The sequence below is a fragment of the Tribolium castaneum genome, chromosome 10 (assembly GCF_031307605.1).
Source record: "Tribolium castaneum strain GA2 chromosome 10, icTriCast1.1, whole genome shotgun sequence".
Taxonomy (NCBI): Eukaryota; Metazoa; Arthropoda; class Insecta; order Coleoptera; family Tenebrionidae; genus Tribolium; species Tribolium castaneum.
The window spans coordinates 7,025,753-7,050,199 of NC_087403.1; the positions used below are offsets into that span (position 1 = coordinate 7,025,753).

Consider the following 24,447-nt stretch of genomic DNA (forward strand, 5'->3'; position numbering starts at 1 on the left):
TAATTGTGCGAAAGTATTAATTCCTGCGAGTTACTACTAGCACCATCTCTTCGGCAGTAGACAAATGCTCCAAGGATCCTTAACTAGGAAGTTGTTTCGGCTCGAAGTTTGAACTGCTAGGAATCGTCATTTCAAACACTGAGTTTTTAAATTACAAATCTAAGGTCAAGCGGTAACTTTTAGTTAAATTATATTACTACACCGTCTAGTCTGTGTTGAAATTCTACCAGAGAAAGTCCAAATAATTTTCGAATTTTTGACGAAATTTGTGTTTTACAAGATTTTGAGATTTTTAATTCTCAAAATTAAGGGTTGTGGGAGTTTTCGTCTGGTATGGGGTGTAAGTTTATGAATGAAGGCGGGCGGATTGTATGCAAATGAGGTTAAAGAAAGCACGTGGTGAAAGTGTTGAATCGGTTTGAGTTGTTGGTACGCCTGGCCGTGGCTATCGATCTCGAATGTTGGCTAGGCGTTCACGACGGTATATAATATAGCAGTCGTCATGGCGACGCTTTGCGCAACATTACTAACCCTCTGACGTCACAGCGCCAGTCAGTCTCCCAAGAAGGGTTAAGGATTAGCGGCGTGGTGGAGGCGCCGGGCGCAGAAAGCGCCAGCGAAGCTCAAATCGGCAAGAAAATAGCGAAATTTCCGAATTTTGGCGTCTGATGGCCTCTAGTTAGTAGATTTGAGTTGAAAGAGGGTGCGCGGCGCACCCTTCCTGTCTCAGCCGCGCATCAGGATTGACGTTGCAGCCTAGAGGAAATGGCGATCGCACAAGAAGTCGGAGTGGTGCTGGGGGCGCGAAGACGCGTGTGATCTCTGCACGGAAGACATGCGGAGTGCCGTTAGGCTCCGGCCTAGGCATTAAACGCGAGTGTCCTTCGGGATGTGCTGTGCGTATCGCGCCAGCCACCAGTTCGCTTCAGTGCTCCACAACTAGCAATAAATGAAGACTAGTATCCTAGATGCTTTTTCAAGGACATACACACATAACAAAGAGAGTTGATGTAAGTAGAGTGGCTTAATTCGCCGATTATCTGCTGGTAACTTTGTGGGTCATTATTTAATATCGATTTGCTCTGTCGCATAGGGGTGACTGTAAGGCTCGTTCACAATCCCTCTCGAGCTTGTATCACACTTATCAACTAGCACTTAAACCGCTTATTTTGCCGTCTCTGCAGTGCTTACACTGTTGTTGTTGCCGTTTGTCGTTTGCCGTTACTGATATAGTGCTCAAAATCTTGTTCGTCCTCGTGCTGTCCATGAAACCGCCTTTCGCCAATCTTCAATGTTAGAAACAGTGCCATGTGATTATTCTGACAAACCTCAATGCAGGTGGGTCTTAAGCTAGTTCTCTTCTTACTCACAACACTCCCTACAACTCATGTCTCACCAAAATTCCCCCTTTTACATTTTAATTCCGTGTTTACAAAAACGCGCCAGGGTTTATCATAAACACGCATATTCAGATTACAATAAACAACCGCAGCATCAGTAATCTGGCATTAAAACTGATCACAATCATTGGCCACGACTATCAATTAGTTAATTGAGATATTTGCGTTAATAAGTAGGTGTACTCGCCCGGCGCATCCACCATAATTGCCAATCACCAAATTCAACTTTTATTTTCCCGGCCGAATAACTTGCTTAATTATTCATGGCTTGCAGTAGCGATCAAGGGTAACTCTCCTTTAATCAAATTAAAACACCTGTAATAACTTATTGATCTTAATTGTAAACGGAATCGACATGATTTAATAATCATAATCCTGGAATAATTACCTGCGAAACCATCAACCTAAGATTAAATTTGGTGGCAATGGAACCTCGTCTCAAATAATTTATTCCAAGCTATTTTGAGGCGGAGGATGAAGTTTGGTAATTTGTTCGAAAAGTTTGAAATATTGACTAATTGAAACGTCCTATATATTTTCGGTAAACTTAAAACAAGGAATAAAGGTTTTAGAGAGAAAGTTCTACTCGTGTAATAAATCAAAATATAAATCCCGTTCTACGTTTCGAAGTAAATCTATAAATGCGCAAAAGTTCGCCTGGTGTATTGTATCATGTGACTCGATTGTAAAAAAATTAGAGTCATGACTAATAAATAAAATTATTACGTTAGTACGTACCAAAAATCAATAAGTTTAAAGGTGATATCTCGCAAACGCGTAAATTGATTCTGGATGTTGAGTTACTTGTTACACTGAGAATAGGTTTTCATCGGCCAATTTACTGAAATATCAATATTGATTGATGGATTTATATTCATGAATTTGATTACAGTTTGCTTAAGATTTTACAAAAAGTCCAAAAGATACGCGAATGTAGCCGTTTGTTTGAACAAAATAAATACAGTTACAGTAAATTACATTATCTTAATTTAATTTGACGTTAGCATAATTCAGATGGGTATCAAAACGATTTGTTGTTGTTAACAAGTGTTCCTTATTTATGCATATGAAATATTTATTAAAGATATAAATCTACACAGTAAGTTTTCTCATGTTAAACCTGACAAAATTCCTTAGGCAGGTTGACAACTATATTTAAATAGTTTCCGCTATTGATTGTTATGTTACCTAATGATTAAAATTAATTTATAGAACGGTTTATTTATAGCATAAAACAATCCTGGTTTCCGTTCAAAATTACAACCGTTTTTATAATTAATTTAAGTGGTGGCTTTTATATGTGATTGTTTTACACACCCTTTTGGGATTGCAATTACGATGATTAACTAATTTTAATCATTCACCAAGTGATCAAAGAGACACTGAAAGGATAATTACTGCAGCACATTTTTGCGTTTAATTACTGTTAGCCCAATTCAAGTAACATAAGCAAAATTATTTTAAGTTAACCTGTCGTTCACCCTAAACTCTCTCAATAATATATAACTTGTTCTTAATGTCATGGTTAGATTTCATTCCTCAACTGATCAATGGTTATTGATAATTTATAAATAGCAGCGTAAAAATGAAAATATAAAGTGCGTATTTCCGGCACGGTAAGCCGTAGTGTAAAAATGGTGGATGCGCCGGGTCATTTCCTTAGGTTGTGTTGTTGAATTTGTAGTTAAAATAATAATTGGCAGGTCGTGAATTTTTAATTTGCGAAAGTGTTTATTCTTCTTTTTATGGGATCGATTTCGAGCCGAAGCTTCCTTTAATTTAATTAATAAACATTGGCCTGGTTAATCCCGCCTCTTCCGGTCCAACAGCCTACCAACCTGTTGAGTATCTTAACGCTTTAAGAGCTTTCGCAGCCTTTCTTATTTACCACGAAGTTATTTACGAATGCCAAAAATAGTCCGAGCGTGTTTGCTCGGTGTGAGTGTCTAATGTCCACATTAATCTTGAGTTCTTATTTTTGTATATGTCTGACTTCGCTCTGCTATACATAAATAAATGACGATGCAGAGAGGTGTGTTTCATATTACTGAATATATGCGAGGGTAGGTTTTATAGTTTATGTGCATATACGACTTCGAAATTTATTTGAAACGTCTTCTGTTTTGCCACTCTGAGTTAAACGTGAAGCTAACTGTAATCTAAAAATCTTTCGTTTCTCGCTTTAATAAAATCGATGAGACAAATATAATTAAGGAAATGTCGCGCGCAAATTACATTAATTCAGGCTATTACACTGGGAACGGTCGGTATTAATTACATGGAAGAAATTTCATTCATGCCCTAAGAACTCAATGTGATTAACTCATAAACAATCATCCCACATGGCCATAAATGTCCAGAAACTACACTTAGACCAAACAAATCGAGTTCGAATCGCCACTAACAAGTTCTCTTTTTATTTTCAGGTTAGTTATGTTTTTGGCCCCCAAAATTGCCCAATCTGAATACGAGTGAGTATTATAAGTGTACGTGGAAATAATTTGCGTGATTCACGAGTACAGTATGCAAATGTGGAGTAATCGATTTGTTTAATTTTCCCGACGTAACTAATCTTGAAAAGGTCGGCTTTTACTTAAACTCTTTCCTAACAAATACTCGTGAGAAAAAGCCAACCTAAATTGTATTATCCGGATCGATACCTAGACCTTTCGCATTTAATTGAGCTTTCCAGTATTCCGGGATTAATTGCTTGCCTAAGCTGCAATATTCGGAAAGTGTGTCTCATTTTTCAAAGAATTTGCATTTATCGATTTCCTGAAAACTCATTCATCTTAGATGAATTTACTAAAGAAAGACTAATGGCGCGTTTTGCTAACAATAACGTCATTCACCGCCCGCCATAAACATAACTATCTTCGCCGAATTGATCCAGCGGTGAAAAGTAAAACCAAGGCCAAACGAATTTCAAAAATTGTCGGGTGTTTAATTTGAGCGTCATCACGGCTATTATTATCGTGCGGGAAAAGCTTTCTTCTATTTATATTCAAGCCCACAATTGATTTTCCCCGAATCTTGTTCAGTTCGAAACTTAACACTGTTCATCTTAGACCACAATGAACAAAACTCTTAAATACAAAGCAAGTGTCTAGAAAAAGACACAAACTCCACCCAATCACATTTCCCCTGTCTCGCTCCTCTGTGAAAGCGAGTGGAAATCAATTTGATTTCGTCTCTCTCTGCGGGAGAGAATTAGAAAGTTCAAAGCACACAGGACAATGGGATATGCGCCTGAAAGTGTTTTCGTGCAAATTCCAGACGTCCCCGAATAAATTTAAAATGATGGGGCCTGGAAGTCCCCAACTAGCCATAAATCGTAATTATTTTTTAATCGGCCGCTGTTCTAGGGTATCGTGGGGGCCTAGGCGCGAGGAGACATGTCCGTTGCCTCTGACTATTCGTCCGAGGAGGAGCTCAGCCTATTCCGTCCATTCACTCGCGAGTCTCTTGCGGTCATCGAGACGAGAATTGCGGAAGAATATGCTAAGCAGAAGGAGCTCGAAAAGAAAAGAGCTGAAGGAGAGGTACTTCGCGCATTTGTCGTTTCACCAAACTCATTTTCACTCACACCTTCAACTGGTCCATACATTTCACTCTATGTACATATTTGTTTCGTATTTAATTTCCAGGACGTTTATGTGCTTGGATGCATGATTCTATGTTACCCCATCAAGTCATTTATACGAGGCTATAAAAAGCTAATAGTGATTTGCGCGTCGTCTCAAAATTCTTCATTTTCATGTCATGACATCACTGGATGTGTGCCTTGTTTTCCTGAAGGATAATAAGGTGTCAGTGTGACTAATAACCCTTCACGATGACAACACACCACCACACCATGTGATGTAGTGTAGTCAAGCAATGTGCTTATCGATGTTAAACTATAACCTTTATTGCAGACCGGTTTTGGACGAAGGAAAAAGAAAAAAGATGTAAGATTTAATGATTAAAAATGCTCCAAGGAGTGCTTTTTAGCGATTTAATGCCTCTGACGATTTTTCTAAATTTCTAACGGCGTCGCCACCAAAGGGCTCACCACTTTCTCCTCCATTTCCTCTCTCTTCTATATATCGTCAGTTGCATCTGTTTATACTTGCTTCGTTCTGTTAATGCTTGATTAGATCATTTTACTGCATTTCACTTGGTTTTAAGCACACTATACCAACCAATCCTACATCACAATTACCAGCTACAATAATTGATGAGATACTATTTTTAACGCGAGCAATAATCAATTTTTTTGGTTAAAAATAGTCTCTACCTACAAGTACACTCAGCATGGGTAGGTGAATGATTAAGAACAAATAGACGAAGAATGCCTTAGTTTTTTACATTGTCTTAGACATAGCGTTAATGCTAGGACATTGCATCACAGCTACAACACTCTTCAAAATATACACATTACTTATTCCCATCTTGTTCCATTCTGGATTAGATAATCTTCAAACCGAATGTTCCGAGCCAAGTTTTCCCGAAAGTCAAACTTTCATTTGCTAGCGAGAATAATAGCAAACAACAAAGTTTGTTGCGGCTTGATAGAGAACGCTGTTCTAATTTACTTTAACTCCTCTTTGCCTACTCTTCGCAAGAAACAACAAATTTGTTAGTCGTAAATTGTCTATCTAACATTTCCAGCTTCTGCCGAACACGCATACAGTGCACACACGTTTCCATTGCATGACATGTTCTTAAGCTTTGTTAATATTAACGGACCAACAAGTGAAAAATTGAAACTTATGTACAGTCCGCTTGACACTTGACACTTGCCAGGTGGGAGACGGTGTGGTTGGCAAAGTGTTAATTTTGAGTGTGCACGCAGATTCGGTATGAGGACGAGGACGAAGATGAAGGTCCCCAGCCTGATCCAACTCTGGAGCAGGGGCTGCCCTTGCCAGTACGTCTTCACAGTACCTTTCCTCCGGAACTGGCCAGTACACCACTTGAAGACATCGACCCTTTTTACAGTAACCAAAGGGTAAGGGGCGGGCTTGGCCAACGAGGGGCTGATTTTTCGGTTTCAGACTTTTGTAGTGGTTAGTAAAGGCAAGGACATTTTCCGGTTTAGCGCCACAAACGCCCTGTGGGTACTCGATCCCTTCAATCCGATCCGTCGAGTGGCCATTTACATTCTAGTGCATCCTTTGTTTTCTCTTTTTATCATTACCACAATCCTCGTTAACTGTATCCTTATGATCATGCCCACAACACCCACCGTAGAGTCAACCGAGTAAGTCCCTCAGCACCTCTCGATTAGATCCGAAGCAAAATTTTCTTTTTTAGAGTGATATTCACAGGCATCTACACGTTTGAATCAGCTGTGAAGGTGATGGCGAGAGGTTTTATCCTACAACCGTTCACCTACCTTAGAGATGCATGGAACTGGCTCGACTTCGTAGTCATAGCTTTAGCGTGAGTAGCTTAGATTTAGACCATAGACGATTACTACTAGACTAGCTTCTAATTCCAAATAATATCAACTTATTAGTTCAAATTATTTTCACAACAACACACCAACATAGTACACAAAAATATAAAAAAGGAAATAATGCTAGGAAATGCACACTTAAAACAATTGCACTACTCAGTCACAAACCCGTGTCTAGACGACCTAGAAAACTAGTAAGATTTCGAAATAAATACTAACAGCAAGCTGAGTTTTTGTAAATGGTATATAACTGTTCTTTTAGTAGACCATTGCATCATTTATGGAAATTCGGCGTAAAAATAAATCAGTTGACTTGAGTACTTTACACTTGTTAATTTTTTATTTAATTAATTTTCGTCTATTTTAATTTATAATTCTGAATAACCCTACTCCTCCTTACTTCACAGCTATGAAAATATTTCTATTGGCTTAAAAGATTGTTTGTAATTTTGGCTAAATGCAATTAAAAATATTCCAAGTGAGTTTATTGTGACTGCTACAATTTATCGTATTGATGAGAGTAGTAAATAAAGTAGTTTCTGATCGTTTTTTATATTAGAAATTGATATCTAGTCCAGGACTAGTTTAGAACTATAATTTCATTTAGAGTTTAAGTGATAGAAACTTCTAGTAGATTTAATTAGAGTGTTTTACAAAGTTGGTACATAATTCAATGCATTATGATGTAAATTGTGTTGTTTAGTACAATGTGGAAAAGAGCTTCTAGTGTTTTAGTAGCAAGAAGCGCGCCCCAAAGTCACATAATAAAGTCGAAAATTTGCAGTTATGTCACCATGGGTATAGACCTTGGGAATCTTGCTGCCTTGAGAACATTTAGGGTACTACGAGCTCTAAAAACTGTTGCCATTGTGCCAGGTATACACACAGAAAATCCTAAACTATTCTAACTTATGCCCAATAGGTTTGAAGACTATCGTGGGAGCTGTAATAGAATCTGTAAAAAATCTCCGAGATGTGATAATTTTAACAATGTTTTCCCTGTCAGTGTTCGCATTGATAGGTTTACAAATTTATATGGGTGTTTTAACACAAAAATGTATCAAAGAATTTCCTCTGGATGGCTCTTGGGGGAACCTCACCCACGAAAACTGGGAGAGATTTGTTAGCAACGAATGTAAGTCCTCTGACACAAAACCCCCTTTGTTGCTAACAAATTTTTAGCCAACTGGTATTGGGATGACGAAAAAGGCGAAAGGCCTCTGTGTGGAAACTCCTCAGGATCGGGAATGTGCAAAGAGGGTTACGTTTGTTTGCAAGGTTACGGTGATAACCCAAACTATGGTTACACCAGCTTTGATACTTTTGGTTGGGCATTACTTTCCGCCTTCAGATTAATGACTCAGGATTATTGGGAGAATTTATACCAACTGGTACTTAAACTGTGTTAAATGTGCAAAACTAACTACCGGTTTCAGGTTTTAAGATCAGCCGGTCCTTGGCATATGCTATTTTTTATCGTGATTATATTTTTGGGTTCGTTTTATTTAGTTAACTTGATCTTGGCTATCGTCGCTATGTCGTACGACGAGTTGCAGAAGAAAGCCCAAGATGAGGAAGAAGCTGAAGCTAACGCTATAAGGGTAAAATAGTCGTGTTTCCAAAACTGGTGTTGAATTTACGGTTCATAGGAAGCCGAGCAAAAGGCAAAGGACAAGCAAGATCGGGCGGATGCGAGGGCAGCGGCGGCCGTGGAGGCGGCCGAGGCAGCGGCCGCTGCCGCGGCGGCGGCGGCAGCAGGGTGTGACAACGACCAGTACATCATAAAATCGTCTTCGGACTACTCGTGTCACAGCTATGAGTCGTTCGTGGGGCAACCCAACGGTCAAGACGACAACAACAAGGAGAAGATTAGCATACGCTCGGAAGGATTAGATTCCGTGAGTGAACAGAGAAGAGTTCCTACTAATCTGAGCAAGATGCGGAAAGTCAGCGCTGTAAGTGTCTTGATATTTATTGGGAGATAAATGAAATTAGAGAATGTCGCTTCAATACTTCAATTAATGTCTGACTAAGAAAAATAAAGATCATGACAATTATAGTGTCGAGACTCTTTTATTGTTTTTGCTTGGCTTTTCTTTTCTCCTTTTGTACGTGTACCTGCCTTGTCACTGTCACGCTGGTTTCAGAAGACTGAAAGGCACAGTATTGTGCTAGGCTTTTTTGACACCATTTAGACACAAACACGTCACGCATGTATAGATCATGTCCCGTGTACAGGCCAGTCTCAGCCTCCCCGGCTCTCCCTTCAACCTTCGGCGAGGGTCCCGAGGTAGCCACCAGTTCACCTTGCGGAACAATAGGCGCATGGTGGCTCCGCCGGGCGATCGAAAGCCCTTGGTGCTGTCGACCTACCTTGACGCCCAAGAGCACCTCCCCTACGCCGACGACTCTAACGCCGTCACCCCCATGAGCGAGGAGAACGGCGTCATGGTCCTGCCCATGTACTACACCAACCTGGGTACGTATCTGATCATCACCATGCCATAAGTGTTTTTGGAAGTCCCATTTTTCTTTGACTTTCTCTCAACACAACAAATTGCGTTCATATTAAAATGACTCTAACCTAAGGATCACGTCATTCATCGTACACTTCACATGCCTCACGGATGTCATACACTTCTCATGGAGATTTGTTAGGCGGTTTGGGAAGCAATGGCAAAATGATGACGAAGGAGAGCCAGCTCAGGAACCGATCGCTGAGAAACGGACCAGCGGCCGCTCCCCTAAACCACAAGTCAACGCGAGGCGTCTACGTAAGTATCAACCAAAAACCGACTCGGATGATAATCTTTTTGACCAGGATGGTCCCACGGGGCACATTTGCGAATCAAAAGTTAAGCAAATTGACAATCCTTTTATCGATAGCAATCAGCGACAGACAGTCGTGGACATGAAAGGTAAGGCGCGGTTTTGTGGAGTTGTGACCCTCACTCGGTTCTAGATGTTATGGTGCTGAACGACATCATCGAGCAAGCTGCCGTGAGCGGAGGCAGTGACCGCGGAGGTAAATTCCCGATTCATTCAACCCCAAAAATACCCTTTCACACTTGACCTTACACACCATCGCAACTTGCTTAAACTAGAATAGCATAAATCATAATCATGTGTTGCTAGACCATACAAACTAATGCATATTTATTTACTACATTTGTACAATGTGGAGGAAATGTAAACAAGAATACTTTTCTAGGTAAATAAATCTATTTTGATCAGTTTTCAAGTTTGGCACTGACCATTTTGAAGCACCCTTAAGCGATCTATTAGATAGATCATTTTGCCCCTTAATTGTTCCTGGTTCAAACAGTTAAGGAGTGAAGTTCCATTAGTTCCATTATTAGATTTGATGTTGGGATCATTTAGTTAGACTGGTTTGGTTAAAGCCAATGCGCTATTGTTTTATCGGCGGTCTGGCTGCATATTTGCAACGGCATGAGCTTCTAGTAACCACTTACTAGAACACGTACTAGCCTGATTGTTCTTAACCGAAAAATGGCCGAGCAATTTTCGATGGTGTTGACTAAACTGCTTTAACAAGCGACAAACAATGACAACACAAGACTTAACCAGCGGTTAAGGACGGCTGTCGCACTATCGCATTGCACAAAACCTCTTTTCCCAAAAAGAGTGTGTCAATATCACTGGTACTAATGCTTCGTTCAGTTTCTGTTTATTATTTCTCAGCCAATAATGACGACGAAGAGGAAGAGCCGACGTTCAGGGAACGCTTCCTGGCTTATGCCATCAAAATCATTGACATGTTTTGCGTATGGGATTGTTGTAAATGTTGGGTCGTTATTCAGAAGTTTGTCGCCCTTCTTGTCTTCGACCCATTCGTCGAGCTTTTTATCACGCTGTGCATTGTTGTTAACACCTTGTTTATGGCATTGGATCACCACGACATGGACAAGGATTTGGAAAAGGCTTTGAAGAGCGGAAACTACGTAAAGCTCCATTTTTACACAAAACACGAAACTTGACCCAAACTTTTAGTTTTTTACTGCGACTTTTATGATTGAAGCTACTTTAAAATTGATTGCAATGAGTCCGAAATACTACTTTCAAGAAGGCTGGAACATTTTTGATTTTATTATAGTGGCGTTATCGTTGCTGGAGCTAGGACTGGAAGGCGTTCAAGGCTTATCGGTCTTGCGTTCATTTCGACTGGTAATTTTACGTAAAGTAACAACAGACGTAAATATTTAGCAACATTTTAGTTACGAGTGTTCAAACTGGCCAAGTCGTGGCCAACTTTAAATTTACTCATTTCCATAATGGGTAGAACGATGGGTGCTTTAGGAAACTTGACTTTTGTGCTCTGTATTATAATATTTATTTTTGCCGTTATGGGCATGCAACTGTTTGGGAAAAATTACACAGGTACTTTGTGTTATTTTGGGGCCGAAATTTGATCCAGTTTTAGATAACGTGGATCGGTTTCCCGACCACGAGCTCCCCCGCTGGAACTTCACCGACTTCATGCATTCGTTTATGATAGTTTTTCGCGTTTTGTGTGGCGAATGGATCGAGTCCATGTGGGACTGTATGCTGGTGGGCGACGTCTCTTGCATTCCGTTCTTTCTCGCAACTGTCGTGATTGGCAATCTTGTGGTACGTACCTCTGACTGAAAGAATCTCCTGGTACATTTTGGTTGGTAGGTCCTTAATCTTTTCTTAGCCCTGCTTTTGAGTAACTTTGGATCTTCGAGTCTGTCGGCGCCGACTGCCGACAATGACACGAATAAAATAGCAGAGGCTTTTGACAGAATCGGCCGCTTTATCAGATGGATCAAAGGCAATGTTTTACATATCGCAAAACTGGTCCGATTCAAGCTCACCAACCAAATTTCCGACCAGCCGTCAGGTGAGGGACCGTCCAACAGTTGGAACCAAGGTTTTTATCCAACAATCTGATAGCTCGCTGGTTTTGCTTGCTATACAACTGTAGTGCTTATTTTGAGCAAATTATCATTTCGCATGGTGACTAGGGAGCGAAACTGCTCTTATTCGACAGTTAACCAAACGTGTGGCGTAGACTACTTCGTTCGCTTCCGTTTCTATTTATTTGCGTTGGGTTCTTTCGTGAATGTTTCGTTTTCTTATCTACTCTCGTCTTTTGCACAACAATTCTATCGAAAGTGTTAACTACTTGAACACAGTTACCCAATTTTGGCAAGCTGGTTAAATACAAATACTTCACATACTCTTTTGTTTGCATGTGGAAATGTTACGTTATCACGAATTCATGAATTTGCAAAATTTCTTTTGCTTCCGACAAACAAAACTACAATTCTAGTTAGACAAATTTGTGTTTATTCCAACTGTTACTAAAATATTATGACGATGACACACCGACGCTTGTCACATACTTACGAAACCAAAAATTTTAGATGTGAGATGTGATGGTGGTTTAGATATCTCCGGAGACGAAATTTTAGCCGACGGTATAATTAAAAAAAGTCCTAAAGACCGACTGGAAGTAACAATTGGCACCGGAATGGATCTTACCGTGCATGGTACCTAACAAAAACTTTTTTTTTATGTATATCCTTGATACTTTTCTGTAGGTGATCCCAAAAGAGGCAAAAACAATATTAACAAAAGCAAAACAATCGGAAATTCAATTCTGGAACATGGAATGTACATCGGTCACCTGGACGAAGACGAAATTAGTAACAAATCGTACGGTAGTCACAAAAATCGATTTAAAGAGGAAAGTCATAAAGGGAGTGTTGATATGTTAGACGACCATGAGGAGAAACGAGATGCTAGTAAAGAAGAATTAGGAATTGGTGAAGGTAAATTTTAAACCGGTGGTACGACCGTACAATTTCCTTATTTCAGAAGAAACAGAAGACGACAGATTTGACTTGGAAAAACCACTGACTGACATTGTGATTGTGGGAAACGCTGACGATATAATTATCGACGATTACGCAGCCGACTGCTTTCCCGATTCATGTTACAAGAAGTTTCCGTTTCTTGCAGGCGACGAGGATTCGCCGTTTTGGCAGGGTTGGGGGAATTTAAGGTCGAAGACTTATAGACTAATAGAGAACAAATATTTTGAAACGGCCGTAATCACGATGATTTTGTTGAGTAGCATGGCGTTGGCGTTAGAAGACGTACATTTGCAAAGTCGGCCGATTTTGCAAGACATACTGTATTACATGGATCGAATATTCACCGTGATATTCTTTTTCGAGATGTTGATAAAGTGGTTAGCGTTAGGGTTCCAAAAATACTTTACGAACGCTTGGTGCTGGCTAGATTTTGTGATTGTAATGGTACGATTTGTACGAAAACGCGACCATCTGTTTAGCTGTCGGTTTTCAGGTGTCTCTCATTAATTTTATTGCCTCTCTTTGTGGCGCTGGCGGGATTCAAGCATTTAAAACTATGCGAACGCTGCGGGCTTTGAGACCACTTCGCGCCATGTCCCGCATGCAAGGGATGAGGGTAAAATTAATCGTAATCGTGTGTGCAAAGTGAATATAGATTATTCCAGGTTGTCGTTAATGCATTGGTGCAAGCGATACCGTCTATCTTCAATGTACTGCTAGTGTGCTTAATATTTTGGTTAATTTTTGCTATAATGGGTGTGCAGTTATTCGCTGGTAAATACTTTAAGGTACTGTAACAGATTCCCCGTGCGGCGTTTGATAAAAAGTGATTTTTAGTGCGTGGATGCAAACAAAACCACACTAAGCTATGAGATTATCCCTGATGTTAACGCGTGTAAAGCTGAGAATTACACGTGGGAAAACTCCCCAATGAATTTTGATCATGTGGGCAAAGCATATTTGTGCTTATTTCAAGTGGCGACATTCAAGGGGTGGATTCAAATTATGAACGATGCTATAGATTCTAGAGACGTAAGACAGTTTTACTTTTTATTTGATTCGTGTCACTTGGGTTTCAGATCAACAAACAACCAATAAGAGAAACAAACATTTATATGTATTTATACTTCGTATTTTTTATAATATTTGGATCGTTTTTTACACTTAACTTATTCATTGGTGTAATCATCGATAATTTTAACGAACAAAAGAAAAAGGGTGGCGATTCATTGGCACTGATGATGACAGACGCCCAGAAGAAATATTACAATGCGATGAAAAAAATGGGCTCTAAGAAACCAATGAAGGCGATACCGAGGCCGAGGGTGAGTGAATGTTTGCGCTAGTAATTATTTAATTGTGTGGTTGCAGTGGAGACCTCAAGCTATAGTTTTCGAAATAGTAACAAATAAGAAATTTGATATGATAATCATGTTGTTTATTGGACTGAACATGCTTACGATGACAATGGATCACTACCAACAGAAAGAAACTTTCACGAAAGTCCTCGATTCCCTCAACATGATTTTCATTGTTATCTTTAGTACCGAGTGCCTCATGAAAATTTTTGCGTTACGTTACCACTACTTTACGGAACCTTGGAACCTGTTCGATTTAGTGGTAGTAATATTATCAATTTTGGGTTTGGTTTTGAGTGACATCATAGAGAAATATTTCGTGTCACCGACGTTGTTAAGGGTGGTTCGTGTGGCCAAAGTAGGGCGAGTTCTGCGTTTGGTGAAAGGTGCAAAGGGCATTCGGACACTGCTGTTCGCACTAGCCATGTCACTGCCGGCACTGTTCAACATCTGTTTGTTGCTGTTCCTGGTCATGTTCATTTTTGCCATCTTCGGGATGTCGTTCTTCATGCACGTGAAGGACAAGAGCGGACTTGACGATGTCTACAACTTTAAAACGTTTGGCCAGTCGATGATTCTCCTCTTCCAGGTACTACTCAAAAATTTCTGGGTACGTATAAAAGTTTGGTTTGATGCAGATGTCCACTTCGGCGGGCTGGGATGGAGTCCTGGATGGTATTATCAATGAAGAAGATTGTAAACCGCCAAACAGTGAGATCGGCGAGACCGGAAATTGCGGGAATTCGACAATTGGTATCGCATTCCTGCTCAGCTATCTCGTGATTTCCTTCCTCATCGTCATCAACATGTACATCGCTGTGATTTTGGAGAACTACTCCCAGGCGACGGAGGATGTGCAAGAGGGTCTGACCGATGATGACTACGACATGTACTACGAGATCTGGCAGCAGTTCGACCCTGACGGCACCCAGTACATCCGCTACGACCAACTGTCGGACTTGTTCGATGTGTTGGAGCCTCCGCTACAGATCCACAAGCCCAACAAGTTCAAAATCTACTCCATGGACATTCCGATCTGCAAGGGTGACATGATGTTTTGTGTGGACATTTTGGACGCGCTAACAAAAGACTTCTTCGCTCGCAAGGGCAACGAAATCGAGGAAACTGCTGAACTTAGTGAAGTGCAACCGAGACAGAACGAACCGGGTTACGAACAAGTCAGTTCGACGCTTTACAGACAGCGCGAAGAATATTGTGCGAGACTGATCCAGAATGCCTGGCGCAAGTATAGACAGCGCACTGGCGGTGCTCCAGAGCAAGTGAATGTCGATGGGGCTGCCGGCGAGGGCGATGGGGAGGTGGAGGTCCACCAAACGGCCGTTCTGGTCGAGAGCGACGGCTTTGTGACCAAGAACGGGCACAAGGTTGTGCTGCACAGTCGCACACCCAGCATCAGCTCCAAGTCTGCGGACGTCTGAGAGCGGCCCCGCCCCTCCCCTACCTCGCCGTAGCCTGAGCGGCTCAGGAGGCACGTCTTTTTCGTCTCGGCTGTACGCCAGACTACCCTCACTGTTACATCGAATTCCATAAGAATTGCGTTCATTGCGTTAAGACCGAGACTAAAATCACGTCGACTCAAGTCTGTGCTGTGTAGTTTGGTGGAGAAGGTATCGTATAACTAGGTGTCAACTGCTTTTGCTGCTCATATCGCTATCGTACTATTTAACTAATGGTTACTTAACTGAAATCCACACCCTCAACCAGACATAGTGTATGAACAGTGAATTTAACCACTAACTAGTCCTCTATTTTCACACAGATCGTTCGATTAGAATGACTGTCGTAATTCTAGTCGAATGCAATGTGGCAAAATGTCCCAGCATTTGGTGCCACATGTGAAAATACCGACACTAGTCCGAGACAGTTGATGTAGTCACTGAATCCTGTTAATTCGAAATGTAGAGTTTTGGTTTCTGTTACCCCTCTGTGACACACTTTGACTTAATGGGACGACAGTTATTATAATTTTGCAGTAAATCCTGTAAATAGTCTTGTTGAAACCGGAACAGGTAGAACAAAGCTTGGCGCGAGCCGAGCATATCATCCTGAGTCTATTAGCCTTAAAATGCCGCCAAAGCAATCATTTAGACTAAAAATTTAGCAAATTGTTATTTGGGAGCAACCGTTCCCAAGTGGCTCCCAAAACTCCCCACGATTTTAAGGATAAAGATTCAGGGACTTCCAAGTCAAATTCGCGAAAAGTGTATGATTTTGATCCGATTCGGGCACAAATTTATTGAATCGAGGAATACACGTTTCGAGGATTGGCCGCAAATGTTATATTCTAAATGGGCCCGAATCATCAGTTATTTGTGAAATTATGGTGCTTTCTTCAATTGCTAATCTTCAAGCTATCTTCACATGCTACATGGACCGCATTCAAGGGAGGGGCAAATGGGTTAAAATTTGCAAAAATACACAAATTTTTGTACGCCTCATGTAAATTCGTATGTGTGACATTTTTGTGGAGCAACAGGCACACGGCAGTTTTGTAATTAGTTAGCTGAAATAGTGGTTGATATTTCATTTAATAAACACCAAAGCATTTTAAGACGTGATGGCACGGTTGTACAAATTATACTTCACAAAATTGTACATTATGTAGGGCTGTTTATACGTCATCCTAAATTTTGTATCATGGCTGGACCATTAACTAAGTAATAACGTGTCCATCATTTTAAAATGTGTGGAAAAATGTCACGCATACCCTTGCAACAACTTTATTGATAATGTAACTAGGGCAGGGGTGCAGCCTCTTGCTCGAAGTTACGCCACGCTGTTACATTTTGTTAATTATTAATAATATTAATTGATTGAATAATTATTATTGTTGTTAAAGTTTTATATGAATATTACGGAATTGGTTAGTGTTTGTTTGACGTGGTTTATTGCGTATGTTATTATCATTGTCATCATTATATTCCCGTAATCTTTCTTGGTCCCACAAGCCATTATAATATATGATACTCAACCTGCTGGTATCAGGCCTTAAAATTTCTTGTACAGTTCTAGCCATGAATAAACTTTTCCTTAAAAACGCTCGTTGTTATTTCAGAATGAACGACCAAAGCTCATGCAAACACTCACCATTGGCGAAATAAAGTGATAATGGATTTATTATACAGTCGACACTGTGGCTTTTTATTGGCGAAATGTGGAACTGCATGCCGTAATATAATGTATGATCATACGCACACAATGTTATTGTGAAACAGACACACTGTTTGCAGTTCAAGAAAAATGCCAGTGAAACTACAAAACCGTTCCAATAAATCGTATTTACTGATACAGTGTGTTGTGGATCAGTTTTTTCATTACGTTATTCAAGTGATTCACCATACACAAAATGAGACACTTTGCACATAATGTACATGCTTTTTCATATTTTTGCGCCATGTTCATAACATGCATGTAGGTACATGTAACATACACTTAGGCTTGAATGAATGTTCGATACAGTGTATCTACATTTGGACAACTCATACATGTAAAGTAATGAATAATCATAGTATTACAATATAATATATACATATAATTTTTCTAAGCAATCGTTGTTTTAGGGTAGCCATTGATATATTAAAATTTAGTTTGTAAGCTTTGCGAAAATTAAAGCGATCTCGATTTATATGGCGAATGATTTTTGAATAAAGCGAAATACCAAAAATTAATAATTACGAACAGGTATGTATAATTCAATATCAACCAATGCAATTACAAAAAAACAAACACTTAAATTAAAAAAATTAAATTTTAATTTACTTTTCTCTTCAAATAAGAGTTTTTAAAAATTACAAAATTAAATAATTCCAGTTCCGTTGCGCAATCCTATTAATAAACGAAAAAATACTAAAACAGCGTTTATGTAATTAAATAGTAACACTATTATAGTCCTCAAATTCGGCGCAAACCCTTAAAGGAGTGGTTAATAATTACCAGCGCACTTGCTACTGAAAAACATTAATCGGATTAAATTCTAATATTATTTGTGTATAAAGAATGAGTAGTTAAATTACCTATATTTCAAAAACTACAGCTACTAGGAAAAATTTAGTGGCAGTATTGAAATCAGTTACTCAACAACAGCAAAAAATCTGAAACAACAGAGAAGTTGACTAAAAATAGTAAAAACAGTAAAAATGCTATCTGCGTTTTTCTAAACAAAAGCTAGAGCTGTTAGAAAAATTTGCTTGCAGCTTTGAAACGTCCAATAATTTGTAATAATTACTTAACAACAGCAAAAAAATCTGAGGCAACAGTCATACTGTGTAATTTAATTGTTATTCATTTGGTTAGGCAACCAAATATTGCGAGTTTGCGCCTGTGCACAAACTTCTACATTCATTTGCTGGAAGTAGTGTTTACCAGTGGCAAAATATTTTCAACCACAAAACTTTACAATGTGGTATGAAATTATTCCCAGTTTTGGCATTATTTTTGTAGCAATGGCAGCCCCACACGGCATTGCCTATGTGGCTAATAAGTTAGTGTTCGACAATGTAAGTATTCCTAACCAAGAAATACATGTTTTGTTACATAATTAGCGACTTAATTTCATTATTTCAGTGTTATCGTAGATCGATGTTGGATAAATATGAAGCTTTGCAATATCTAAGAGATCGCCGACTCTCCGGTGATCCCTACAAACTTAAGGTAAGATTAACTTGTCTATTGTTTGCTGAGATGTACCATGGTGGATTTTTAGGGCTTGGAGAATATACCAGATGCTTAAATATCGACGGATTGTAGCAGTTTATGCGTAAAATATAAATGTTATTTACTTTATTTAATAAATATCTTTAAAACTGCAGTGCCTCTTATTCACACAAAATTGTTCTTTAAGTTTCATCTTTGACAAATCTACATTTCATATAGTCTCCGCAATATATTAAAATACAAGTAATTTATTTAGGACCAATTTATAGAAAGCTCTATTAAAGTTAAATGCGCTGTTAACAGCACAAATGGACCAATCAAATCGGTTCAATTTGGCCACATGACCAGTTAATCACGCAGATTAAATAGTAAACCGACACTTAAGGATTGCTCTAATTAGTCAAATTAAATAACTAATTTGTAACTAAGAACCACGTGGAGGTTGAGAGCATTCTTACCAGGAAAAAAAGGGAATAAAGGAGTTATTGGTTTGTGAAATAAAAAAATACAACACAAAAATCAACTTTTTTATTTCGCGTTAAATAAAATGCATTTAACTTTATATGGCATCTGCTTTTGCTACCATTTGTAGCAAGACATTAAAAACAAACCATTAAAAAATGTTTATTTTCTGCATGAAAGTTACAAGCGACTTTTACCAATATTATACAAAATAAAGAGTATACAATACGTTTCAATATATGGCCCTCAAATTATTAAAATCAAAAAAATGAAGTCAATTTTTCAATATCCGTACGCGTCTCCGTTTTATTACAATATTTAACAATTATATATTTATATTGTTAATTATTTTATTATCAGTAATATCGACAACCCACAATACAAAACTTACAGTTTTCGTTAGTGTATTTCACGGCCTCAGATTGGCACGTTCGAAGAGCGAAAAATTTGTAATAACGTTCGCGCTGTGTGTTTGTTGATTGTTCGCCGATTTTCTGAAAGAAAATAACTCAAAAAAGTGGTTTAATAACTTACATTCGTCTTCCCACAATGAATGAACGCAAAAACCAACTATTTCGCGTCCAGGTCAGCGTTAGACAACGGTGAGTTTTGATGCAACCCCAAAGTTTGATTTTTTGGTTATATTTGCCGATTTTCGCTAAAACAACTAGCAAAAGTTAAAGTTTTTTGTATTTATCGGGAATAAAATCGATCAGCATTGCCTACATAACAGCTGAGGCAGAACAAAGTGAGAAGTCAACAAGCTCAATTAATGTTGCATTACAGACCTTACACTAAAGATGAAATTGAGCTGAAGAAAACTAGCATTGTGAAAGTTTCAAATCAGAACGAACTCACCCTCCAGTGTGGCTCAAATGGCAAAAACTACACTTTTGACCGAGTTTTCAAGTCTGGAGCTTCGCAAGCCGAAGTTTACGATGTTGTTGTGCGGCCTTTGGTTGACTCGATGCTGTCGGGGTGCACGTGCACTGTCTTCGCCTATGGGCCCACGGGAACCGGCAAGACGTACACCATGATCGGGGACTCAGTCAGACCCACACTTGATTTTCTCAATGTAAGTTAAAAAAGTGAAACACTTAGACTATCGTTACATTAATTTCTTTAGGACCCGTCTGTTGGTATGGTCCCACGGGCTGCTGCTGATATTTTCAATAGACTGTCTCAACTGGGGGTCCAGTTTAACGTAACTGTTTCATTTGTTGAGATATACAATGAAGAAGTTCGCGATCTTTTAATTTCAGACCCTTGCAATCTGAGGTAAACGGCGTTTTTTCGTCATTGTTTACTATTTTACTGTTTTTGTTAGAATTTATGATGATCCGGACAACAAGGGGGCAACCTGTATCAAGGGTGTGTCTGAAGTACCGGTGAAAAATTGCACCGAACTTTTTGAATTGTTGATGATCGGAGCCAGCGATCGCCACATGGCTAGCACTAACTTAAACCGTCAGAGTTCACGCTCTCACACCATTTTTACAATTGTCGCCACCATTCGCGAGTTGTCCAACGGGGTAGAGACCATCAAAACGGGTAAAATCAATCTGATCGACTTAGCCGGGAGTGAGAACATCGGCCGTTCTGGGGCCACCGAAATGCGAGCCAGAGAAGCGGGGACCATCAACAAGTCACTCCTAACTTTGGCTAAGGTCATTAAAGCTCTCGCCTTGAAGTCCCAACATATCCCCTACCGGGAATCGAAACTGACGCGAATTTTGCAAGACAGTTTAGGCGGCAAGAGCAAAACGTCCATCATTACGACCTTTTCGCCGTCTCCCGACGTTTTCGAAGAGACTATCAGTACTCTGGACTACGCACACATGGCCCGAACCGTCTCTAACTGCCCCACGTACAACATAACAACCATACGAAGGGACCACCTGACCAAAGAACTGGAAAGCGAAGTCAAGTCGCTACGATTGGAATTAAACGCAGCCAGGACAGGAGACGGCTTTTACGTGGACATCGAAACCTACGAGAAGCTGCATCTTGACGCTAAAGTCAAGCACGAAAGAGTTGTTACGCTTTTATCGGAAATAACAAAGTTAGATGGTGTCATCAAATACCAAACGCAGTGTTCTGACGAACTGGGGAAGAACTACCAGGAGTCCGTGACCAAACTGGAGGCTGTCACCAAAGAATTGGAACAAGAAACGATCAAGCAGAAGGAGAGTGAATATGCCATCACACGCATGAGCGACAAGCTCTCACAACTGGAGGAGCAATCGAAAGTCTTGCGCAACGTTTGCCACACGTCAACAAAACATGGAGATATCTATTACCAGAAGTACGACTCCCAGTGTGACGCTACGCTACATAAAGCCAAAATCGCCAAAGAAATGCTCGCGGTTTCAACCACCAACCTGCGAGGCATTGGCAACGCGCTTGAAGAGTTTGGGGAAAAGGAACGAACTTGTTTGGATGAAATTGCCACAAGCAATGCGCACGTTAAGCACAATGTTCTTAACGACTTGGGCCGTTTGAACCGTCTTCTGAACGACGTTGCGGCCTTTTCCTCTAGTCTTACATGCACGCCTGAGACGCTTCTCGGGAACACGGAGTTCACCGAGAGTGGGGCGAGGGCAACTTTGAAGTCCGTACATACCGACAATTATGCACTGATGGTGCAGTATTTTGCCAAAATCAGGACGACTTTGAGTAACCTTAAGGGCCATGTGGACGATATCAAGGCATCAGTGGCCCAAGCGGCGCTTCTGTACCATGACAACGTCGCTTCGCAGTTTTCCTTGCTGAGCGACGTCTTCGACAAATTCTACTCCTTAATGCACCGTCTGTATGTAGGCATGCAGAAACGCCACGCCCGAATTCAGGGCTCAATCAAGCGCTCTGATGAGAGCATCGCATCGTGGGAGAAGTTGATCGAGCTGAATGCCGCCACATGCAAGGACGCGAAGCTCGAATTGGAGAGTATATCGCACATGAGAGAGTACATTGATGAAATGACCGAGCTGTTAAGGGAGCGAATGCCAGCAGTGGACCACAACTTAAATACGTTCTTTTGCAACTTCAACGAACAAACGGTAGGGTTTTAACGGCAAGTAACGTTATTTATCGCCTTTTTGTAGGCGCATCCTCTGCTAAATCACCTGAGACTGAGGCATGAGGCCGCGGGCTACGAAATTGGGGAAAGCCAAGCGTCTTGCCTTGAGCAGGCGCAACAACATTATATACGCAATCAAAAGTACATGGTTGGGTTCTTTACAGCGATTGCAAAGGGCTTGGAGATTCATAATAAGGTATGAGTACGGTTTGAAGTGCTTAAATAATTGTTTGGGGTTGTAGAACGTTGCCAAAGGGAGGAAAGCACTGGTGGAGGAGGCTGAAAGCATTCTAGAAAATCAACAACGCGTGACTGCACAGTCCTCCAAAGCCGTTGCAAGTTCACTTAGCAATCTAGCTCTGAACGAAGATTTTTACCTGGCAAATACGGTCAAAGTTTCCGAAAACACGGTTGAAAACCTCGAACAGAAGTTAGGAGAGGTTGATTTTACGATTAAAACGGGTGATACACCGGTTAAGCCAACGTACGATTATCCGAAAAAGATTGATTCTGTGTTGTCGAAGGAAGTATTGAAAAGGGAGTTTAAGAAGTCTTTGCTACAAGGGAAGCAAGATAACTCGAATGAGTCCACGGATGGTGATAAATGATGCGACATAGCATGACCTTATTTATTTTCTTCACTAGTTCTAGTTTGTTATTTTTAATAATTTGTGTGCAATGTACAAAGTTTTGCTGATTGTTTCTGGGCGCAAAACCAAAAACACTAGCAAATTAAATGTGTTGGCTTGTCTTGCCGCTTGAATTAAAAGTTCAACTTTTGAATTATCCAGCATGTATTGTTTCTGTATTTTGTGTAGTTCAACCTTCTTGAACTGTTCAACATTATATTGTTTCTGAAGTTATTCTTTCCGTATTTTGTGTAGTTCAACCTTTTTGAAATATTCAACATTGTATTGTTTCTCAAGTTATTTGTTTTGTCTTTAGGTGAGTTTTAAAAAAAGGCCTAATAAACTATAAAAAACTTATTGTCTTTATGTTACAAATATATCTATTTTTCAAATTGGATATATTTTTCCTAACAACAGTTATTTAAGTTAGTACTTATTTGGTAACAATTTATGCTTTTTGTCAAGTATAATAAATATTTACATTTAAAGTAAAAAATCAGACAGAATAAGTAAGTCAGCGTGAAATATTTTGATTTTGGTTGATTCGTATAATACCTACTAAAGATTATTAACACTAATTATCTGATTAATTCATCCAATAAATGAAAAAACTTTTACATATACGCCGGGAACATCTACACGACCACAACCAAAACCCCAAGATACTAAACCGGCCAATTCGTAAAAACCGTCGTCCTGGCACACCAACGGCCCTCCACCATCACCCTGAAAAAGAATACATTCATTCAATAAAAACTAAAATATTTATTGTTTTCTTTGAGTAAAACACCAAGACCAGGGCAACATTTCGTTACTTTGTTGCCATAATCACAATAAACAATTCACTGGCGCAAAAGTTTATTCATCCTAGTTAATTTTTTTATTTACTTTTTTAACATGTCCATTATAGAAAGTATAAGTTTTGGTAAAGTAGCTATGTTATGGATAAGTATATTATTTGTTCTATTTGTTCTATATGAATTCAAAATTTCTTAACATATGTGTAGTGTATTTACGATGTTTTCAAGATTTAAATTCAACATTAAACATTTCTAGTGTAACATGGTACGACAGTGGTACCATAAATTGCATGTATTGTTGAAGAGTATGTAATACTCGAAATGTAAATCTTCATCACAATCTTTAATTTAATACGTATACAAGCGCACCAGAGCAATTAATTTCATGATTATCTTATGAAATAACGGAAAGATAACAGTAATGGTTCTATAGTTAAACGTAATTATACCTGCGCGATGAAATTTTATTTTAAATGGTCTTGATAGAAATCAAATTTATCGTGTTTCAGCCGAGAAACAGCGTCGAAAGATTGCATTAACAGTATTTACAATGAAAAAATGGCTGTTTTCAACATTGTTCTGAAAGATAAAGTCGTAAAACGTATATTTTCGAACTTTATTAGACTCATATCTATATACAGCCGCATATGTTCCCTCTCTTTCACTCCCTGAGATAAACTTGCTCTAGTTTACCCGAGTGAGGAAGACGAAAATTGATGTTATTAATTTTGGGAATCTTAA

The 24,447-nt window shown here is 39.4% G+C and overlaps 2 protein-coding genes across 8 annotated transcripts; both read left to right on the plus strand.

Annotated features, from left to right (window-relative positions):
- The first annotated feature begins 356 nt into the window (after nucleotides 1-356).
- Nucleotides 357-17,708, plus strand: LOC656403 (paralytic B). 7 transcript variants are annotated; one of them, XM_015982131.2, is made up of 31 exons: nucleotides 357-1,010; nucleotides 1,094-1,338; nucleotides 3,827-3,871; nucleotides 4,766-4,942; nucleotides 5,318-5,350; nucleotides 6,238-6,393; nucleotides 6,440-6,645; nucleotides 6,699-6,827; nucleotides 7,628-7,719; nucleotides 7,766-7,978; nucleotides 8,026-8,234; nucleotides 8,280-8,444; nucleotides 8,493-8,798; nucleotides 9,082-9,322; nucleotides 9,433-9,617; nucleotides 9,665-9,761; nucleotides 9,806-9,868; nucleotides 10,546-10,805; nucleotides 10,855-11,028; nucleotides 11,079-11,241; nucleotides 11,285-11,472; nucleotides 11,521-11,755; nucleotides 12,252-12,377; nucleotides 12,429-12,659; nucleotides 12,706-13,148; nucleotides 13,198-13,320; nucleotides 13,370-13,492; nucleotides 13,542-13,736; nucleotides 13,784-14,029; nucleotides 14,076-14,651; nucleotides 14,701-17,708. In XM_015982131.2, the coding sequence occupies exons 4-31, from the start codon at nucleotides 4,796-4,798 to the stop codon at nucleotides 15,499-15,501; spliced, it is 6,126 nt and encodes a 2,041-aa protein (XP_015837617.1). In that variant the 5' UTR covers nucleotides 357-1,010; nucleotides 1,094-1,338; nucleotides 3,827-3,871; nucleotides 4,766-4,795; the 3' UTR covers nucleotides 15,502-17,708. The 7 variants fall into 7 exon arrangements, with proteins under 7 accessions (XP_015837617.1, XP_064215268.1, XP_064215270.1 ...); XM_064359198.1 differs by having other exon boundaries at nucleotides 358-1,010; nucleotides 10,525-10,805; XM_064359200.1 differs by having other exon boundaries at nucleotides 358-1,010; nucleotides 10,525-10,805; nucleotides 11,521-11,725.
- Nucleotides 17,709-19,616: 1,908 nt separating this feature from the next.
- LOC656569 (kinesin-like protein KIF11-B) lies at nucleotides 19,617-23,261 on the plus strand. The gene is made up of 6 exons (XM_963090.4): nucleotides 19,617-19,800; nucleotides 19,985-20,273; nucleotides 20,325-20,476; nucleotides 20,526-22,257; nucleotides 22,303-22,473; nucleotides 22,520-23,261. The coding sequence occupies exons 1-6, from the start codon at nucleotides 19,748-19,750 to the stop codon at nucleotides 22,883-22,885; spliced, it is 2,763 nt and encodes a 920-aa protein (XP_968183.2). The 5' UTR covers nucleotides 19,617-19,747; the 3' UTR covers nucleotides 22,886-23,261.
- The last annotated feature ends 1,186 nt before the right edge of the window (nucleotides 23,262-24,447 follow it).

What these genes read in the sequence shown, in the direction of transcription:
- LOC656569 (XM_963090.4), top strand. Translation starts at nt 19,748, where the DNA reads ATGAATGAACGCAAAAACCAACTATTTCGCGTCCAGGTCAGCGTTAGA. An exon ending in CAGGTCAGCGTTAGACAACG is followed by an intron (nt 19,801 to 19,984) that starts GTGAGTTTTGAT and finishes GTTGCATTACAG; the next exon opens with ACCTTACACTAAAGATGAAA. An exon ending in GCAACTTCAACGAACAAACG is followed by an intron (nt 22,258 to 22,302) that starts GTAGGGTTTTAA and finishes GCCTTTTTGTAG; the next exon opens with GCGCATCCTCTGCTAAATCA.
- LOC656403 (XM_064359198.1), top strand. Translation starts at nt 4,796, where the DNA reads ATGTCCGTTGCCTCTGACTATTCGTCCGAGGAGGAGCTCAGCCTATTC. An exon ending in CATGTACTACACCAACCTGG is followed by an intron (nt 9,323 to 9,432) that starts GTACGTATCTGA and finishes CTCTAACCTAAG; the next exon opens with GATCACGTCATTCATCGTAC. An exon ending in TCGTGATTGGCAATCTTGTG is followed by an intron (nt 11,473 to 11,520) that starts GTACGTACCTCT and finishes TTTGGTTGGTAG; the next exon opens with GTCCTTAATCTTTTCTTAGC.